Raw genomic sequence first — 19,066 nt, forward strand, 5'->3', positions numbered from 1 at the left:
TTCACAACCCTTTGCCAGTCAGCATGCAGGGTAACGTTGGATAATTTTAAGTGCTGCTATAGAACTAGCACAGCCTCTGACATATTTGCCCAGGTAAAACTTTAATAGGCAGGAGAGGCTGTGCATATTTCCATGTCAGTCCTTTCCTTTATGTTACCAGTCCAAGGGAAACTATAATTAATAGACCTTGGTAGAATCTTGCTGTTGAAAAAACCAGTAGGTACTACCAAAAGCAGCCACTGGCAATATGGCAGATTCTGGAGAAAATTTACCTTTCTAGCCAGATTTATTTATGAAAATAAGTAATATATATCCTCTTCACTTGCTTAAAGTACACCTCACCTTCCTGAACAATACCCTTGTTTCCACTGGGAACTTTGACCTTTTACCTCCTGTTCAGCTTTCCCTCTGTTCCTTTGTAGCCTAGACTAGTTAAATTCTCTGCTTAGGAACAAATACTTCCAGCATGTGCTTTGCCAGCCATAAGCCTCAAAAGTAAAAATCACAAAAAATTAAAAAAAAAAAAAAAAGAGTAAAAATCATGAGTTTATTGCCAGGCAGGCATTCCCAAAGAATATAGTCCCACTGCTCAAAACAACAGGAGTGAAGCTGGGCCCCTTCTGCATGGTGCATACAGCTGCAGTGAACTGGGCTTAGGACAAACCAAGGGACCGATCTCAGAAGCCCTGTAATAATGAGAAACTGTGGCTACAGGATAACTACCTGGCTCTGGGGTGAAAATTAACTCCTGACCAAAAGAAACACCTCCAGGAAGTCTCAACACTCCATAAGGTCCCTGGTCACCCACCCGCAGGTGCCTCTTTCCACATCATGGCTTATACCAAGATATCTATGCTTGCTCTTGGCTTCCAGTTGAGTGGCACAAGGACCCTGGGGAAGAGTTGGCCTTGTGGATTAGCAGTTGTTAAAGAAAGGAAATTAACACCCACAGGTTGGCTCTACTTTGGTAAAGAGGGTGAGAGGTGCTGTCTGCCAGCTTCCATGGCATTTCCAGCCAGTTTGGAATAAATGAGGCTGCTTGCGCTCATAAAAAGAGAAAGAGAAAGAAAAGCTTATGTGAGTGTAGAGTTTTAAAAAGGAGAGGTGAAAAGTTAGCATGGTTTATTAGCTTCCAGCATTTATACTGATCATGTGAGTAAAACTGTTGGAGTAGATGGAACAGCAAAAGGATTGTTCCAAGTCTTTCCAGGGGTTGCAGAAGATCTCTAATCTCAAATAAAGTGGAGATTGTCTGGCTACTGCTTCCACTAGAAAATATGGGCTTTGACCTCACATTTTAGCTTTTTCTTTCCTCACATCTCCTCTGTAGATTTCTATACAGTATCGTTTGTTTTGAGGGGTTACAAAACATGTCAAAGCACAAAACAAACATAACCTAAGAAGAGAGACATAAAGGTTCTGGCATTACACTGAGTACTTAAAATTAGAGGCCATCTTAAGTTGGCACCTTCAAAATGACTAGTATTTCTAAGGAGTGGATGACCACAGGACTTAATAAGCTGTGAGATCACTCTATGTCTAGGGAAGCCCCAGAATACAGAAAGCTTAAAGTACAAGTAAACAGTGGGGTCTCAATCCAGATATACTGACATTAATATTTCTCTTTTTGGGAGAAGGAAGAGGAACAGGTGAAAAATTGGTTAAGAATTGGAAGAGAGGGGTGCCCGGGGGGCTCAGTCGGTTAAGTGCCTGCCTTTGGCTCGGGTCATGATCCCAGGGTCCTGGGATCGAGCCCCACGTCAAGCTCCCTGCTTGGTGGGGAGCCTGCTTCTCCCTCTCCCTCTGTCCCATGGCTCGCGTGCTCTCTCACTCTCTCTCTTACCTCAAATAAATAAATAAAATCTTTCAAAAAAAAAAAAAAGTTGGGAGAGAGGTTACATAGGTCAATTCCTCTCACTTCCTGCTGTAGAAATACTGTAAGGTGTTGAGCTCCCACAACCAGCTTTCTGCTTATACTCCTAGTCTAGCATTTAGCATAATACCAACTTAGGAGGTGGTAAGCTTTAGAGGGCAGAGATCATGTCTTGTTCATCTGGACACCTAACACTGTACCATTAAACAACAGAAGTTCAATAAATGCTCACTGAATCAAAATGGCTGATATACCAGCTGAGTATTCTGTATGTAATTAAGAATTCATTCATTCTTCCCCATTAGTAACAGCTCCAGATGAAGAAGGTTATACAACAGGGTCTCACCAGCACTAATGTATCTTGGGGTCCTTGTATTACCACCTCATCTCTTCCCATGCCTCTGTCTCTGCATCTTTTCCTAAGCTCAGTGAGTTCTCGAATTTTAAAGTACATCGTGATCACCTACAAGACTTTTTTTTTTTTTTTTTTTTTTTAAATTATTTATTTATTTATTTGACAGAGAGAGACACAGTGAGAGAGGGAACACAAGCAGGGGGAGTGGGAGAGGGAGAAGCAGGCTTCCCGCGGAGCAGGGAGCCCGATGCGGGGCTCGATCCCAGGACCCTGGGACCATGACCTGAGCCGAAGGCAGACGCTTAACGACTGAGCCACCCAGGCGCCCCCTACAAGACTCTTTAAAACACAAATTCCTGGGGGCTACCACCAGAGTTTCTGATTCAGTGGGCCTGGGGTAGGGCCCAAGAATATGCATTTATAACACTTTCCCAGGTAATGATGATACTGGTCCAGGAACTACACTTTGAGAATCCCACGTTGCCATGGGTACACAGAAGCAAACACTTGGTCTGCTGAGTAGATGCTCATTTTATCAACACAAGTCCTGATGGGGGACAGAAAATAGTTTGTCATATGCAAACTTTGTGACTCCTGTATTCTTCCCTGCTTGAGGAACATGACTACAGGCAACAGAGGACACACTAGACTGTCAAATTATCAACACAAGGACTCTCAGGTTACCATCTGTTGGTGCCATAGAACAAAAGATCCACAGTATTTTCAACTCACTGACCATAGCGAAAGGGGAAAAAGTCCTGCTTGGAACCCAGGAAGAGCCCCACTTGGGGAGAACACAGAAAAACAGTGAGAGATCAGCAAGGTTATAATCAGTGAGGAGACTGGCATAGTTCTAACTCATCCTAGTCTCCAAAATTTATAATAAAAATCATAATAATGATAATAGCTAACATCTACTGAATATTTGTGTGCCAAAAAATACTATTCTAAATGTTTCATTCATTTAATTTCACTCATTTAACTCATTCAATCCTTTAAACAATCCTATAAGCTAGGAACTATTCTTATGCCCATTTTACAGATAAAGAAATTGAGGCCCCCAAAAGGTAAAATAAATTAACCAAGACAACACTGCTAGGAAGTAGCAGAATGAATATTTGAACCTAGATAGCCTGGCTCTGGAGCCCAAACTCAAACATTTTGCTATAATGCCTCCTAAGCAGACTATATACTATAAATGGCAGCTATCCTCCCTAAACTCCCACTTACTCATCCTCACAGACCCAATCAAAAGAAAAATGGGGACACAGTCAGAGTTTCTTCAAACTGTCCCAAAACACATAAATCCTTAGTCCACACCATGTTTGAGCTGCATCCTCCTTAGCTAATCAGAACTGGCAGTTAAAGTCCCAGGGGAATTATTAAATTTTTAGTAGCAGGGCGAAAACAAAATAGAAAATCAGGCCACTCCCTGGCTAGACTGTCAACTCCCTAAGGGCAGAACCATTTAATTCTTTCATAAGACCCAAAGTGCCCTGGAAAATGTTAAGCATTTAGAAAAGCGCAACATAAACTTCAAAATGACAGTAAAGAAAGGGCACAGGTGGGGAAGCGTCAACAAGTAGGTAAAGATCAAGAGGAAATTTCCTGGGGGAGAGACAGAGGCACAGAAAAACTTAGTCATATAATATAAAAGGGATAGGGGTGCCTGGGTGGCTCAGTCAATTAAGCATCTGCCTTCAGCTCAGGTCATGATCCCAGGGTCTTGGGATTAAGCCCCTCATCAGGCTCCCTGCTCAGTGGGAAGCCTGCTTCTCCCTCTCCCACTCCCCCTGCTTTTGTACGTTCCCTCTCTTGCTGTCTCTCTCTGTCAAATAAATAAAATCTTAAAAAAAAAAAAAATATATATATATATATATATATATATATGGGATAGAAAAGTTCATTGACAAAGCCCAGTATTTTTCCCTAGAAAAACTTGAAGCAGCAAAGGCAATTAAGCTTAGAAACTAAGACCCTGGTTCTCAATAAGCACACTTCTCACTAGCAGTATAAGGAGATGCAGTAAAAGGCTGGGGTAGAGAGGACCCCAATACTCCAGCGATTGGTGGACACCAAGTAAGTAAAAGTCTTGGGTGCTGTAAGGTGTCTATCTAGGAAGGCTGGGTTCTCTGGAAAGAGTGCTGCATTTACTTCTCTGTTTCCCAGGCAACCAAGCCAGCCCCTTATCGCCTTCACTTTCATCACTGGAGCAGAATGAAAGGTAATTGGGTTAATTATTAAAGGAGCACTAGCTAGTACCGCCACTACTAATTGTCCATTTATCTGGGGTTTATAAACAGCCATCTTAATTGATGTTGAGTTGGAATGTGTCACTCACTTTATTTGCCTGGCTACTAGGTACCAGAGAGGTACAGGACAGAGAGATAAAGAGTCCAGTCATGGAGATAAATGGCCCAACACCAGAACTATTATTCATTTATGTTCATACTCATTTAAGTATACCATGATAGCCCTCAACCGTATTCACACATACTATTCATCTTTCCCAGATTTGCCAATTCAAGCAAAGATCTACTATATTAGGTAATTTGTTGTATTAGAGAGCTATGATACCAGGTTGAGAAATCAAGGTAATTCCTAAAAGTCAGCAAGCCTAGGGCCCCAGATGCCCACCTACATGGCCAAGCTAGACCAGACAGGCCTCCTAAAAGTAATTCTCTAAGGTACCAGGGAAATGGGGAACATCTAAGAAAGGCAAAAGACAACCAAAAATAAAGTTAACAAGGAAAAGTAAAGTCTTACAAAAGAGGTAGCTCTGTCTTACCCACAACAGGCAATAAACAGAAGGATGCCTGGGACATGAGATTATATAAAGCAATTATTCTAACACTGCATTGCTGGGTCTGTAATATATATAGATGTAATATACATGACAATAATAGCACAAAGGAGAGAGAAGGGAATAGATTTATAGTGTAGCAAAGTTTCTGTATCTTACCAGAACTAAGTCTGTATAAGTCTGAAGTAGATCCTGATAAAAGACAGTTTAAAAATCAGTAAAGAGATTAAAATGGTACATTAGAAGCTAACCACTTAATATAAAAGAAGTCAGCAAAGGAGAAACAGAGGAACAAAAAAGACATTAGAAATACAGAAAAGAAACAGCAAAATGGCACACAAAATCCAAGTGTATCAACAACATTAAATGTAAATGAACTAAATAATGCAATCAAAGGCAAAGATTGTATAAAAAACAAAAATCAGCAACACAGGTTTGAACTGCACAGGTCCATTTAAGATGTGGATTTTTTTTGATAAATACAATACAGTACTATAAATGTATTTTCTCTTCCTTACAATTTTCTAAATAACATTTTCTTTTCTCTGGCTTATAAGAATACAGTATATAATACATACAATACACAAAATAACGTGCTAATCAACTGTTTATATTATTGGTAAGGCTTCTTGTCAACAGTAGGCTATTAGTAGCTATGTTTTTGGGGTGTCAAAAGTTATACACAGATTTTCAACTACATGGGGGTTGTGCCCTTAACCCCTCGATTGTTCAAAGGTCAACTGTATATGCTTTCTATAAGAGACCTACTTTAGATTCAAAGAAATAAATAGGTTAAAAGTTGAAAGGATAGAAAAAATATATATCACACAATCAACAGCCATAAAAGAGCTGGAGTAGCTATACTAATATAAGAAAAAACGGATTTAAAGACAGTATTGCTAGAGACAGAGGGATATTTTATAATGATAAAAGAGTTAAATTCATCAGGAAGGCATAACAACTATAAAAATATATGTACCTAACAACAAGGTCTCAAAATATATAAGGCAAAACCTGACAAAACTAAAGGGAGAAATACACAATTCAGCAATAATAATTGGAAATTTCAATACCTCACTCTTAACAAAGGGTAGGACAACTAGACCAAAAATCAGCCAGGATATACAAAACCTGAACAACACTATCAACCAAGTAGTTCTCCCCAACATCTACAGCACATTCCACACAACAACAGAATACACATTCTTCTCAAGCACACAGGTAACATATGCCAGGACAGACCATGTGCTAAGCCATAAAACAAGTTTCAATAAATTTAAGATAACTGAAATCATATACCACAGTGACATTAAATAAGAAACCAACAACAGAAGGAAATTTGGGAAATTCACAAATATGTGAAAATTGGAGAACATACTCCTAAACGTCTAGTGGGTCAAAGAAGAAATCATAAGAGAAAAATTAGGATGCCTGGGCACAAAGCCATCTATAGCCCAGGACACTCGACCAGGCCCCAATGACCTGCAGCAAGGAGCAAGAAAACCCTGACACTTCCCATTGATTTTAATCAAAACACTAAATTAAGTACATCAGGCCCACATCTGCTGGGAACAGATGCTCATTAGGATGAAAGTCAAAAAGATTAAGCAGGACATATAACTAATACCCTACACTACCCAGGTCTCTATCCCTCAGAAGTTTTTTGTTCTTCCAGTAATTGCCAGGGCTTCTCATTTCACTTTTATGAGGCTTCAAACATGCAGAAAAAATTGTAAGCTTACAAGCCTTTTGGCAGATACCCCCTACTTGAACTCAGGCAAAACATGGCACAGAAGATTATGAGTCAGGCAGACAGACCTGGTTTAAAGTTCTAGGTCTGCCTCTCACTGTGTTATATCGGGCAAGTGACCTAACTTCTCTGAATGTCAGTTTTCTTCCCTGCAGAACGGAAATGCATGATCTACTTCACAGGGTTGCCATAATGATTACAGGAGGTAATATATGGGAAAGCACTTAGGACAGCACGTGGCTCATTGTAGGCAGTCATTAACTTTATGTCCTTCTTTATTATCAGCGGCTGTTACTGCACAGAGCTAGAGCTGTCTACTAAAAAGTCAGCAGGGGGAGCTCCCCAGACTTCTGTGTGTTTCCCCAGAAATACACCTGACAGAGTTGCAGGAGCTTTAAATTTACTTACACTACTTTAAGTATAGGTTCAGAATTTGTGTTACCAAAGAAGGGGCATGGCATGGGTTGATGGGTGACTAGAGGCCACCAGGAACCTACAGAATTGTGGGGAAGGCACTAAGATAAAGAAGAAGAGATGGAAATTAACAATCAAAACACTTCTCTGTAGTAGCTTCTGTTTTCTATTACCACTCTCAGGTTCATGTGGGAGGAAGTGGGTAGAATGGATCTTAATTTTCTGCAAATCCATTTTTTGTTGATGACTCTGAATGGCTTTGGCTACGGGTCCACTGGAGACTCATTTGCCACCACAGTACTGGTCACACCTCCAAATACTGCAGGTGTGTTTTTGCTTCACCCCTGCAAAAAGGCATTCACCTTTCAAAGGGTTTGGCTTTGGGGCACCTGGGTGGCTCATTCTGTTACACATCTGCCTGCGGCTCAGGTCATGATCCCAGGATCCTGGGATAACCCCTCATCGGGCTCCTTGCTCAGTGAAGAGCCTGCTTCTCCCTCTACCCCTCCCTTTGCCCCTCTTTCTGCTCGTGCTTTCTCTCTCTCTCTCAAATAAATAAATGAAATCTTTAAAAAAAGAAAAAAGGTTTGGCTTTATGTTTGGAGCTAAGAACCAAACAGCCAGATTGAGGTATGGTCAACCATCTAGACTTGGGAGTTATAGGAGGACAGGAATCATGCCTCTTATTCACTCTGGTAGCCTAGAACAGTCCCGGGCACATAGCTACACAACAAATACCTGTTGAATATAATTGTTTTTGAAACCATTACAACGTCATTCCAATCATACAAGTGAAATTGCCTTTCCAGGAAAACTGGGAGTGCTTACTGCTAACAGGCCAATTTGTCTTTCACTCCAAAAGCCGTTATCACAGGAGCTCTATTACATGATCACAGTAAGTTTAATAAAAAGCAAAAATCTGCATCCATGAGGGCTAGAAGGCTCAAAGAAAGGGCTACTACATAATGATTTTCCTCAGCAAGCACCACTGGGTCATAAAAGGCTATGTCTAGAAACTGCTTAAAACAGAAGAATTAGGGACACCTGGGTGGTTTAGTCGGTTAAGTGCCTTCGGCTCAGGTCATGATCCCAGAGTCCTGGGATCAAGTCCCGCAATAGGCTCCTTGCTCAGCGGGGAGCCTGCTTCTCCCTCTGCCTGCCATTCCCTCTGCTTGTGTGCTCGTGCTCTCTGACGATAAAAATCTTTTAAAAAGATTAAATAAATAAGTAAATAAATAAATAAAACAGGAATTAATGCAATTAAGAAAAACCCTGGAAATCAGCCAATTTCCCTGGGAGCTCTTTCCCTCTTCCAGATTAAGGTCCTAGAAGAAGCATGCTATTTTGATACTTTGTCCTTTAAAATAACTGTAGGGAGGCAGACTAGGAAGCTTTGGAGTCCCACTGCCTGGTTCAGTTCTGGCTCCTCAACTTCTAGCTGTATCACCCTGGGCAAGTTAGCCTTCTGGGCTTTAGTTTCCTCCACTGTTAATTAGGTAATAGTACCTATCTCAGGATTATTGCAAGAAAGAAATGAAATATAACTGGAAAAGCATTTAAAATACTCTCTAGTATACAGCAAGTGCTCAATAAATGTTAGGCTTTTTTTTTTTTTTTGGTTGTTGTTATTATTCTTGGAATTTTCTCAAGAGACGAACAGAAGTAATACAGCTGTCAACAGAATCTGGAGGGACATCCAAACACAGGTACCCCCCCCACACACTTCTTGAAAGTTTGTGTTACACCACTTCACTTTTACAAAAGACCAACATTAGTACCTTGTTTTCACTAACTGAAGGAAATCTGAAGAGGACTTTCACTCTTATGAAAAAAGGTGAAAAGTGAAAATAGCGTTCAGCATTTGCTTTACAGTGAGCTGTTACAGAGGCAGCATGCACTCTCAGCATCAAGCTGCCATAGCTTTGAACTGTGTCTGTGAGCACATCTGTGCTTTATCTCAATTTATTGTGTGCATCTGTTAGCAAGATGTGTCCTAAGGTATCAGAAAAGCCTGAGAGAGGTTATTTTTTGGGTTTGGGTATACTAAAAATGTTTTCCATATAAATTAATGGTAATTGCTTCTTCGCTTTGCGCCATTTTGGCTTGCATAAGGTTTCGTAGAAACACATTACTTTTGGACAGCAGAGGAAACCTGTATCTACAAACGTTGAGGGCCTTTACGAAAAGACCAATAGGTTCTCTGTAATGTGTATCTTGAGAAAACAGAAGAAACTGGTTTAATTGTGAATGGAAACCATCTGCTAACCTAATTCAAGAGAGAGGTTCTTGAGAATCTAGATTTCCTTCCCCTTGAGATACTTTGCATTCTTTGAGAACTTTTCTCAGCAGATTTCATATCTGTTAACAGCTGCCTGCTGGAACACAACCCCTATATTCAAAAGTATCCATAAGTGAAAGTGGGCCATTTGGGGGTCAGACCTCTGGGCATAAAGTAGGAAACAGGAAATGGCAGTAGAGTTCTTAAATCTAAGGAAGAAATAAACATACAGCTGTTCCCAAGCAAAGCTAAATGCCAAGGAAACAGATTTTCTAGCAGTAGAGGAACAGGAGGTGCTGTGTGGGGTGATGCAGGCAGATGTCTGGAACAAAGGGTGGAGAAGAGCTCTATAGTATTGCCTGGCAGCAAGTGATTATCTGCCAGTGAGGAGCTTCCACATGCCATCAGCCAAGCCACACAGAAACACCAAGCATGGAGAGGCACTGAGGCATGGCGTCTGCTTACCCACTAGGGCCAGAGGTCCTCAGACAAGGTTGTCAGGGGACCCAGATATAGTCTGCTCCCCGGCCAAGCCTGGGCCGACAAAGAGTCTGGTGGCTAGCAGAGAAACCACTGAGGTTTCTAGGACTTCTAGGCCTTGACACTGGGTCAAGGATAGTCTTAGCTAGGGGAGACCAGAGATCCTGTGGCCTTCCAGCTGTCATAGCTTGGTTAGAAATCACATTCCCAGGCTGACAGTGTTACTGCCTCACCCAGATCCCTTCCTACCTTTAACCACTACATGGCCCAGATTTTCCAAAACATAGTATCTTTAAGAAATTTTTAGTAAGTGCTTATTAAAGACACACCTAAACGTGGACTGATTTTTATACCTTTTATGCCTTCACATACATAAATTTAGAGGTTGGCACTGGAGGTGAGGGGGAAGTGGAGGAAAGAGTGTGGTGGGGAAATAACCTCTGTCAGAAAAAAACAGAATTCTGCTTTGTTTCCTTCTCTAGACACTGCCCAGAAGCAGCAGCACGTACTACGTCTGAGAGCCTGGTCACACCACGTAGCTTAGGCCAAAAACGGTCACTAAGCTATTCAGTCACCACAAAACTGCCCCAATTGGCATTGTCCAGCCCATTTTCTGTTTCTGAGGTTTCTGAGCCAGCCTTATGGGTCTCTTCTCCTCCTCCTCCTTCCCTGGAAGATTCCACAGTGCCTGGAAACTCCATCTGCTGGCAGATGAGCGAAGGGTTGCAGAGGTGTGCATTAAGCTCCTAATTAAATCACAGGATCTGGTTCATGAGTATCTCACCAACCAAAACACCTTTATCATTCAATTAAAAGCATAGCTAGAATCTAATTGCTGGATTAAGAAACAAAGAGTTTAAACAATTAAAAAAAAAAAAGATATTTGAAGGAAGTGGGAATGGGCAAGATAAACAGCTTCGCTGCATTCTAGTTTCCTGCCTTGGAAGTAAGGAACTGGGTACAAGACCTCAAAACAGAGTATTCAGCCACATGACAAGATGCCATTACATCAACATAGGTAAAGGGGGGGAAAGCTTTATCTGGCTCCCTGCCCCTTCAACTTTTCAAAATCCGAAGAAACATTTCCTTACCTGCCAGGACCCTGTTAACAGAAGAGTGAGTAGCCAAGCCAGGCTGTCCACGTTCATGAAAAATCCCCGCATAAGGCAAGTACTCAGGCAGCAAGAAACGCCTATAAGAAGGAACCACGTGTGAAAAGCCTATGAAAGACTACCATAAAACAAAGGAGATATACTATCCACCTACCCCCCAATAACCAAGGCTAAGGGATCCACTAAACTTAGGAATCCACAGAAGCCCAGCACATTATAAAAATTCCTGGAATTTGTCCTTCTGCAGACTTGTATCTCCTTCCTGATCTTTCTTCTGCAGTTTCGCAGGCTTCTAATCCTGAATAGGATACTCCCCAGGCACTTTTCTATCTCTTTTCATTGTGGCCAATCATCTCCTATCAAGTCTTTAAGTGGCAGGGCTGGATTATAGGCTCACCAGGAAATAATTCCAGATACGGAATCCAAAGTCCAGAAAGTAGGTTTAAAAACGAAATCCCAGGCTCTCATAAAGGCTCCCTCACAAAGGCTGGCTACCCAGTTCTTACCTTGGAACGAAGCGTCCAAGTGAAGGTGCAGACATCCGGGCATTGCGTGGAGCTCGGTGCCTGGATCTGTCACCATTGTCCCTGGAGAAAACAAGAAGACTGTATATAAGAGAGTCACTTAAGCAGAACCAGCCATCAGCCCAAAAGACAAACATTCCCCAAACGAAATTTCTACACTTAGGTGAAGAACCCAGAGAAATTAGTCATCAGGTTGCTTACTAATTTGGATGGCACAATATATTACATTTCTGGAGTACCTCAACTAAAAGATTTATGAGCATTTGCTGACAGTTCAGTAAGAAGGAGGATGATTTTTCATGAGTTAATGTGATCTCTGAACCCTGTAGCATCTGAAATGGAAATCAAGTTTAGATCTTCCAAGGGACCCAGAATGGAAATATATAAACTTCTCTTTCTAGATTGAAAGATACAGAGGAAAAAAAAGAAAGAAAGATACAGAGAAACTCTGGCTTTGGGGAATCTGGAAGGAAGAAAAGAATTCCCCCATCAACTTCATTCAGCAAATGGTTATCTCTAAATGAGTCTGTTTAGGTCTTTGATGTGGGAAAAAAAAATCACTCATGAAAAGTGAAAGAAAAACAACACAAGAAAAAGACTAAGCAGTCCCTTTTAGACTGCAAAATTGGCAATGATGAAGAGTATAGACAATGTAATCCCAAGCATTCGAGTAAACAGAAGAAAGTCTAGGTGTTTTCTTTATGGTCTGTTAAAGCAATAGTAATAACCACCATTTATTAAATATCTACTAAGTTCTAATATAAAGGTTTGGGTTTTTTTTAAAGATTTTATTTATTTATTTGAGAGAGAGAGAGCACATGAGAGGGGGGAGGGTCAGAGGGAGAAGCAGACTCCCCGCTGAGCAGGGAGCCCGATGCGGGACTCGATCCCGGGACTCCAGGATCATGACCTGAGCCAAAGGCAGTCGCTTAACCAACTGAGCCACCCAGGCGCCCCAGGTTTTTTTTTTTTTTAAAGATTTTATTTATTTATTTTGACAGAGAGAGACAGCGAGAGAGGGAACACAAGCAGAGGGAGTGGGAGAGGGAGAAGCAGGCTTCCCGCTGAGCAGGGAGCCCGATGCAGGGCTCGATCCCAGCAGCCTGGGATCATGACCTGAGCCTAAGGCAGACGCTTAATGACTGAGCCATCCAGGCGCCCCTCTAATATAAAGGTTATTAACATGTTACCCTATTTAATCCTTCTAACTATCCCATGAGGTATTATTAGCTTTGTTTTACAGATATGGAAACTAAGGACCAGGAAGGCAAATGCCCAAGGTCACACAACTAGTAAGTGGCTGAGGCAGGATTCAAAGCATATCTATCTGATTCTGAAGCCCTTGCTCTTTCCACTATACTCCACTGCCTCCTACAAGACAGGGACTTCACGTGGCTTAGTTTCTAATGCATCAAAGGAACAATAAGCCAAAGGGCACCGGCTGGACAGTGCAGTTAATTAGCTGCTTAACCAACTTCACAAAATAAATGAACCTCTGAAAGCTTGATTTGGTATTTTTTCTGAATTCTCCCTTTGGATTATCTTCAACTTAATGAGATCATCTTCAAACTGGCCCTGGAACTAAGTTAATACTTTAGCTTTCAAATGGACCACTGGGAGCTTTACAAGCCAGAAATGAAAGCCTAGGAAGGTTTTTATATCTTGGTGGGACTGGATGCTGAGCATTAACAGAGAAATCAATATGAGAGATATTGGAAGCTGATCCATTAAAAGTCAGCACTTGCTCTTTATTTTCCCCAAAGAGAAGGCATACTATTGTTTTCCTTAACATATCATATCCCCTTGACTTGAAACTCTACAGATGAAGGGAGAGGAAAGGGGAAAGAGACAGAGAGAGAGAAAGAGAAAAGAAGAGACTATATGGAAAGTAAAAAGGTTATAAAAACAATGAAATCGGGTGCCTGGGTGGCTCAGTTGGTTGGGCGACTGCCTTCGGCTCAGGTCATGATCCTGGAGTCCCAGGATCGAGTCCCGCATCGGGCTCCCTGCTCAGCAGGGAGTCTGCTTCTCCCTCTGACTCTCCCCCCTCTCATGTACTCTCTCTCTCATTCTCTCTCTCAAATAAATAAAAAAAAAACAAAAACAAAAAAACAATGAAATCAGAAGTTCCTGACCAGTAGACTGCAGCTCTGGGGAGCCCACAAATTGTTATAAGATCTCGGTAGCCACATGCATACAGAAAAAAATGAGTATCAAACAAATAAGATAGTTCTCAAATTAAGCATATTATGATTTTTCAAATATATGTAGCTTCAAATTTTGATCAAAGTACCAATTCACTTTAAAGTACAAATGAGGGGCGCCTGTGTGGCTCAGTCGGTTGAGCGTCCGACTCTTGATTTCGGCTCAGGTCATAATCCCAAGGTCATGAGATCAAGCCCGGAGTCAGGCTCCCAGCTCAGTGGGGAGTCTGCTTGAGATTCTCGGATTCTCTCTCTCCCTCTGCCCCCACCCCTCCCCAGGCTCGCTCATGTTCTCCCGCCCCCCCTCTCTCTCAAATAAATAGATCTTTAAAAAAAAAAAAAGTACAAATGAATTCGACAGCTTTTCATAACAGCATATTTTACTTATCAATGGGCACTAAAAGTACAGTTAATTATCATGAGAAAAGTTAGAAAACATTTTGAAGTTAAAAAGGGTCCCTAAGCCTCAAAAGGTTAGAAACTAAGCCAGAGAAAGGAGCACCATGGGATAAATGCAAGTGCTTCCTCCATAGCTCTGCGAGAGAGCTGCCTTCCCAGAATCAATCACACTGCGGAGCTGACAACTGGCTTCTGCAAGGTCCAAAGATTCCTCTCCCCCTGGACAACAAACAGGTCTCTATCTGGCGTCAGCAGGGCTGAAGCATAGGGAAGGAGAAGCCAGTGCACTAGATCATTCTGATCAGCAGCTGCCAGTGCTCAAAGACTTGGGCACAAGCCTTGGTGAAAGGACACAGGGAGACAATTTAGAAAAATGGACAAATACATCAGGGCTGGGGGGAAAACTGGGCTCCTTCGACATAATTCACAAGCCTCTTTTCGTTGTTATTAAAACCGACAACTTTCTTTCTTTCTTTTTAGAGAGTGCACACGCAGAGGTAGGGTGGGGGAGAGAAAGAGAGAGAATCTTTAACAGGCTCTATGCTCAGCACAGACCCCAACTCGGGGCTTGATCTCATGACCCTGAGATCATGACCTGAGCCTAAATCAAGAGTCATACACTTAACCGACTGAGCCATCCAGGCGCCCCAATCAACTCCTTTCTGATTCAGTTTCTCCTTCCATATGAAAAAGGGGGGGTGGGACACAAAACATGGCCAGAGATAATGGATTTATAGTATTCACAGATTACTGGGGGATATATAAGAAAATACAAATGAGATCAGCTGGCTCAGACACAAAGTCTCAGACTGATGGTCACATTCGGCAACATGAGAGACGTTATACATTGAGTGGAGATGTATCTGCTGGCCCTCAGCTTAACATCTTGACAAATGATGGAGAAGTAGGAGCTAAATGGCGTCTCAATAAAATACAGAGAAGACTTCAAATTAAAAGCACTGAGGACTCTAGCATAGAAGGACAGGAATGAGAGCACAGGCCTCAGAACTATTAGAAAACTGTGGAATGCGATGAACACACAGTGAGAGAACAACACAGAACATCTAGGAGAAAACAGCTCCAACACTGTTCCAGGAAAAACCCTAAAAACAGGAATGGGAAAGGTAGCAAAGGCCAGAAGGTTTGACTGCGGGACAAGTGAGGCAAGGAGAGGGATAAAGGCTCTGGGAATTAGTACCGACCACAAAAATCCCTAACTAAAGGCAAGGCTCCAAGTAAACTAGAGGTGAAAAGAACAACTCATGACCCTAGATTCTGTAGCCTAGAAAGAAGGGAGGATTCAGAAGTAAGCAGTTCAGCCAAGGATACCAATTTCAGTGCATAGCATATCTGCAGCGGGGATGGGAAACAGGAGAAAGGGAGAGGGAGAGTGCTAAGAGTTCCAAGAAAAGGGCTAAGGACTTAAAAGTACTTAAACTAATGCTGCATTTACAAAGCCACACAGACTCTGCCACTCACTTCAGTGCTGTCTGTAAGATCAACGTGAGGCGAGGCTGCACAGGCTGAAGAAGGCCAAGTGAGTGAGGCTGAGACTGAATGTGCGTGGCCCAGGGGCTGTCTGCCAGATGAGCAGGGGGGAAAGGCAGACCCAGACAGACCATTCACCTTAGGAATGGCGAAGGTGCTCTGTACCGGGGCTGAATGGAACACAGCCTGTGCCCTCTCTCAAGGGGACTTGGGGGAAAAAAAGCAAACAAACCCAGCCAGTAAGAAGCAGAATATGCACATATGCTGGTACTGCTCCTCCTTCACAGGAGGACTCTGTCACCAAAATGCTTTTCAGGGAAACACCAGAGAAATCCTCATCAATTTCATCAGCCAGAAGCTGCCGTTAAGCCAGCAGGACAGAAGCTGGCGGAGTTATTAATGGCTTTCCCAGTTGTTCAATTCTGTGCATCTCTGATTAACTCTCAGAGGGGTATTTGGGAAGGAGAGGGGGAAGAAAATAAGATTTTCTTGTAAAAGATTTTATAAGGAGAAAAACACCCTTCAAACAATAAGGCATCTGAGACAAATGCCAAATACAAGAAAATGCATCTCTGGAACAAGGGAGAGACACACAGCAGCAACTCTTGTTAAATGCCTGGGATTAACTGCCTCAGAGAGAGGCTGTAATTTAAAGGAATGAAAAACACACCTACAGACTGCTGTCTGAGTCCTGACCAGACAGTCAGGTTGTCATTACTCCTCATGACAAATGGCTCTGACTCGGGCCTTTATAAATGAAGCTCTTGCAGCAAAAAGCTCAAAAGGCCATTGTCCTCTTGACAATACACAGTTGACTTCGCTGAGAATTAGACTATTAAAAAAATAAGTGTTTTCCTATGCTCTTCTGTTTTTACTCAATCTCCAGACAACAGAAGGCCTAGCTGGTATTGCTGTCCCTGGATGGCTCAAGTCCTTTCCTTACCTGGGTGCTCTCAGTAAGAAACCGAGGGCCCTGTCTTTACTGCCAAAGGACTGTGCACACGTGTAAGGGCTTAGAGTTCTGGGAGGAAGGCACAGGGCCCGTGGGTGTCATTCATAGGGGATACCTAAGAGCACATGTCTCTTGGAACTGCAGAGCCTTAACTTTTCCCTAAGGAAAAAGATAATTACCGATTACAAATTCCTCTCCTCCCTTATTCTACCTTTAATTTCACTTGCATACATTCCATACTCCTATCGTTCATTTTATGTTAAGAATACAAATCTAGGGTGTCTGGGTGGCTCAGTCGTTAAGCGTCTGCCTTCGGCTCAGGTCATGATCCCAGGGTCCTGGGATCGAGTCCCACATCGGGCTCCCTGCTCTGCGGGAAGCCTGCGTCTCCCTCTCTCACTCCCCCTGCTTGTGTTCCTGCTCTCGCTATGTCTCTGTCAAAAAAAAATCTTAAAAAAAAAAAAAAAAAGAATACAAATCTAGATCTCTAAGTGGTTATGTCTCCCTTTCACCCCCTCCTCCCCACCTGGCTGTTTAATTCTTTCCTTCTGTGTTTTCCCATGCTATGCCCAAGTACAATCCATACATATTCCCTTTTCTTTCTCCTCTAGCATTCCTTATAATAAATATTCATATATATTTTACTTGCCCAGAAAGAATGCTAATTCTGAAGTTGCCAAGCAATAGTCTATATTTCTAAGCAACAGGCTCAAAATCCTCAGGAAAGAGCTAGAATTCAGGTAGGCATATATTTTAGAAACATGTTGGGGCTCTCCAGGTGCCAGATATCCTGTTCCTAATCCTCAGGAAGTCTCCTCACTTCTCTGAGACTTTTCATTATTCTGCCTCTGCTGAACACAAGGGAAGTTCATCTAAGGTAGTCAGCTCCCACAAAGATCTGAGCGCTTCAGGGTTAAACTTCAGAGATTATCCCCTCTGATTTTACAGATCAGACACTGAGGCCTAGGGTGGGAAAGGGACTTGCCCAAAATCAAATGACAAATTTGGCTCAGCCTAAACCAGAACCCAGGGCAATTCTCTAGACAAGAGTTGTCAGGCTATGGGGGCAGCGGGCACTGACAAGTGATCCCAGTTCCCACCACAGCTGCTCTAGGAGTCAACTGCTGTTTTACCAACTTAGTTCAAAACTGGCTCAAGTAGGAGTCGAAAAGGACTCGGGCAACATTTCATTTGGAGAGCAGGAAGTGAAACAGCCGAGCTCTCAAAGCTCATTTCCCAGGAATGTTCACAAACTGGCCCCACTCTTAGAAAACACGCCTCTTACGCCCAACACGTAACGTCCAGTCCGAGTGTCCTCTCCTGTATTTTGCCCACTGCTTCCTAACTGGTTTTCCTGCATCCCTCCATATACTTGCCACTTTAGGTCACCCTAACGAATGCTGTCAGAGGTAGCTGCCTCAAATACGTCTTCAGTAATGGCTGCCCCCAGATCAGAATAAAGTCCAAACTTCTCAGCCAGGCATTCCAGGCCCTCGGTTCAGGCCTTTTGGATCTTCTCTTTCACATTACAAACACTCTGTAGCTCTAGCCACAGATTTATTCAGGCTCCCCCAAACAAACCCTGTAAATCTTCGATCACTGGACTTTTGCTTAAGCTATTCCCTTTGAATCTCCTAGAATCTCCTTCTCCACGCTCATCCTCCACATCAACTCATCAAAGTCCTATGCAGTCTATCCACCCAGGTGAAACCCAGGGAGACTCCTCACATCTCCCCAAATACTCTCTTCCCTTCAGAGAATGCTGCTCTGTATTTTAGTGCTACCTTATTACAGTCTGTCTTGTAAGTTATTATGTAAAAATCTGCTCACGTTAATTCATAGCCTAAAACTCTTCAATGACTCCCTGACCTACAAGATAAAAGTTCACCTCCTTTGCAAGGTACACAAGACTCGCCAAAGATCTGGTGTCACCCTAACTCTCGGGGCTCATCTACCACATATCTTGGACTTTACAGTCTAGCCAAACTTATCAACAAGGGAATTTCTGAAATATTCCATGCTATTTCATGTTTCTATGACTGTGCATTTGTCTTTCTCCCAAGTGTATCTAGAAGTGACAGTCCTATTTTAAGACATAACTTTCTCTTTTATAAACCCACCTTATAAAAAAACAATCAACCACTATGAAAATCAAGTAAGTGAAATTATTTAAAACTCTCTAATAAAAAGAAAGAGAACAATTTCTTATCTCATCCCACTTTAGGAACTACTTCTATTCTTCTATGCCTGATTCCCGACTGTTGCAGCAGGTTCCAGTCTATAAAGAGAATAACTTTAAAGTGTGTTTCCTTAGAATTTCTCTTGTATTTCTAATATCAAAGAGTCTGTGGTTTGTAAGTCAAAGGAAGGAACAAAGGCAACTCCTCTTCAAAATGAAGTAGACAAGAACACACTCTAAAGATTTACCCTTCCC

General features: G+C 42.2%; 1 protein-coding gene across 11 annotated transcripts in view; it reads right to left on the minus strand.

Moving 5' to 3' along the window:
* AMBRA1 (autophagy and beclin 1 regulator 1) overlaps nt 1-19,066 on the minus strand; it is a 173,507-nt gene that overhangs the window by 78,552 nt on the left and 75,889 nt on the right. For all 11 annotated transcript variants that reach the window (XM_035012697.1, XM_035012693.1, XM_035012692.1 and 8 more), the window contains 2 exons: nt 11,572-11,652; nt 11,045-11,145 (listed from right to left, as the gene is read on the minus strand). In XM_035012697.1, the coding sequence (XP_034868588.1) occupies nt 11,045-11,145; nt 11,572-11,652 (182 nt within the window). The remainder of the gene's footprint in view (nt 1-11,044; nt 11,146-11,571; nt 11,653-19,066) is intronic.

Source organism: Mirounga leonina, unplaced genomic scaffold (genome assembly GCF_011800145.1).
Source record: "Mirounga leonina isolate KUSES-001 unplaced genomic scaffold, KU_Mleo_1.0 Mir_166, whole genome shotgun sequence".
In the NCBI taxonomy this organism is placed as follows: domain Eukaryota; kingdom Metazoa; phylum Chordata; class Mammalia; order Carnivora; family Phocidae; genus Mirounga; species Mirounga leonina.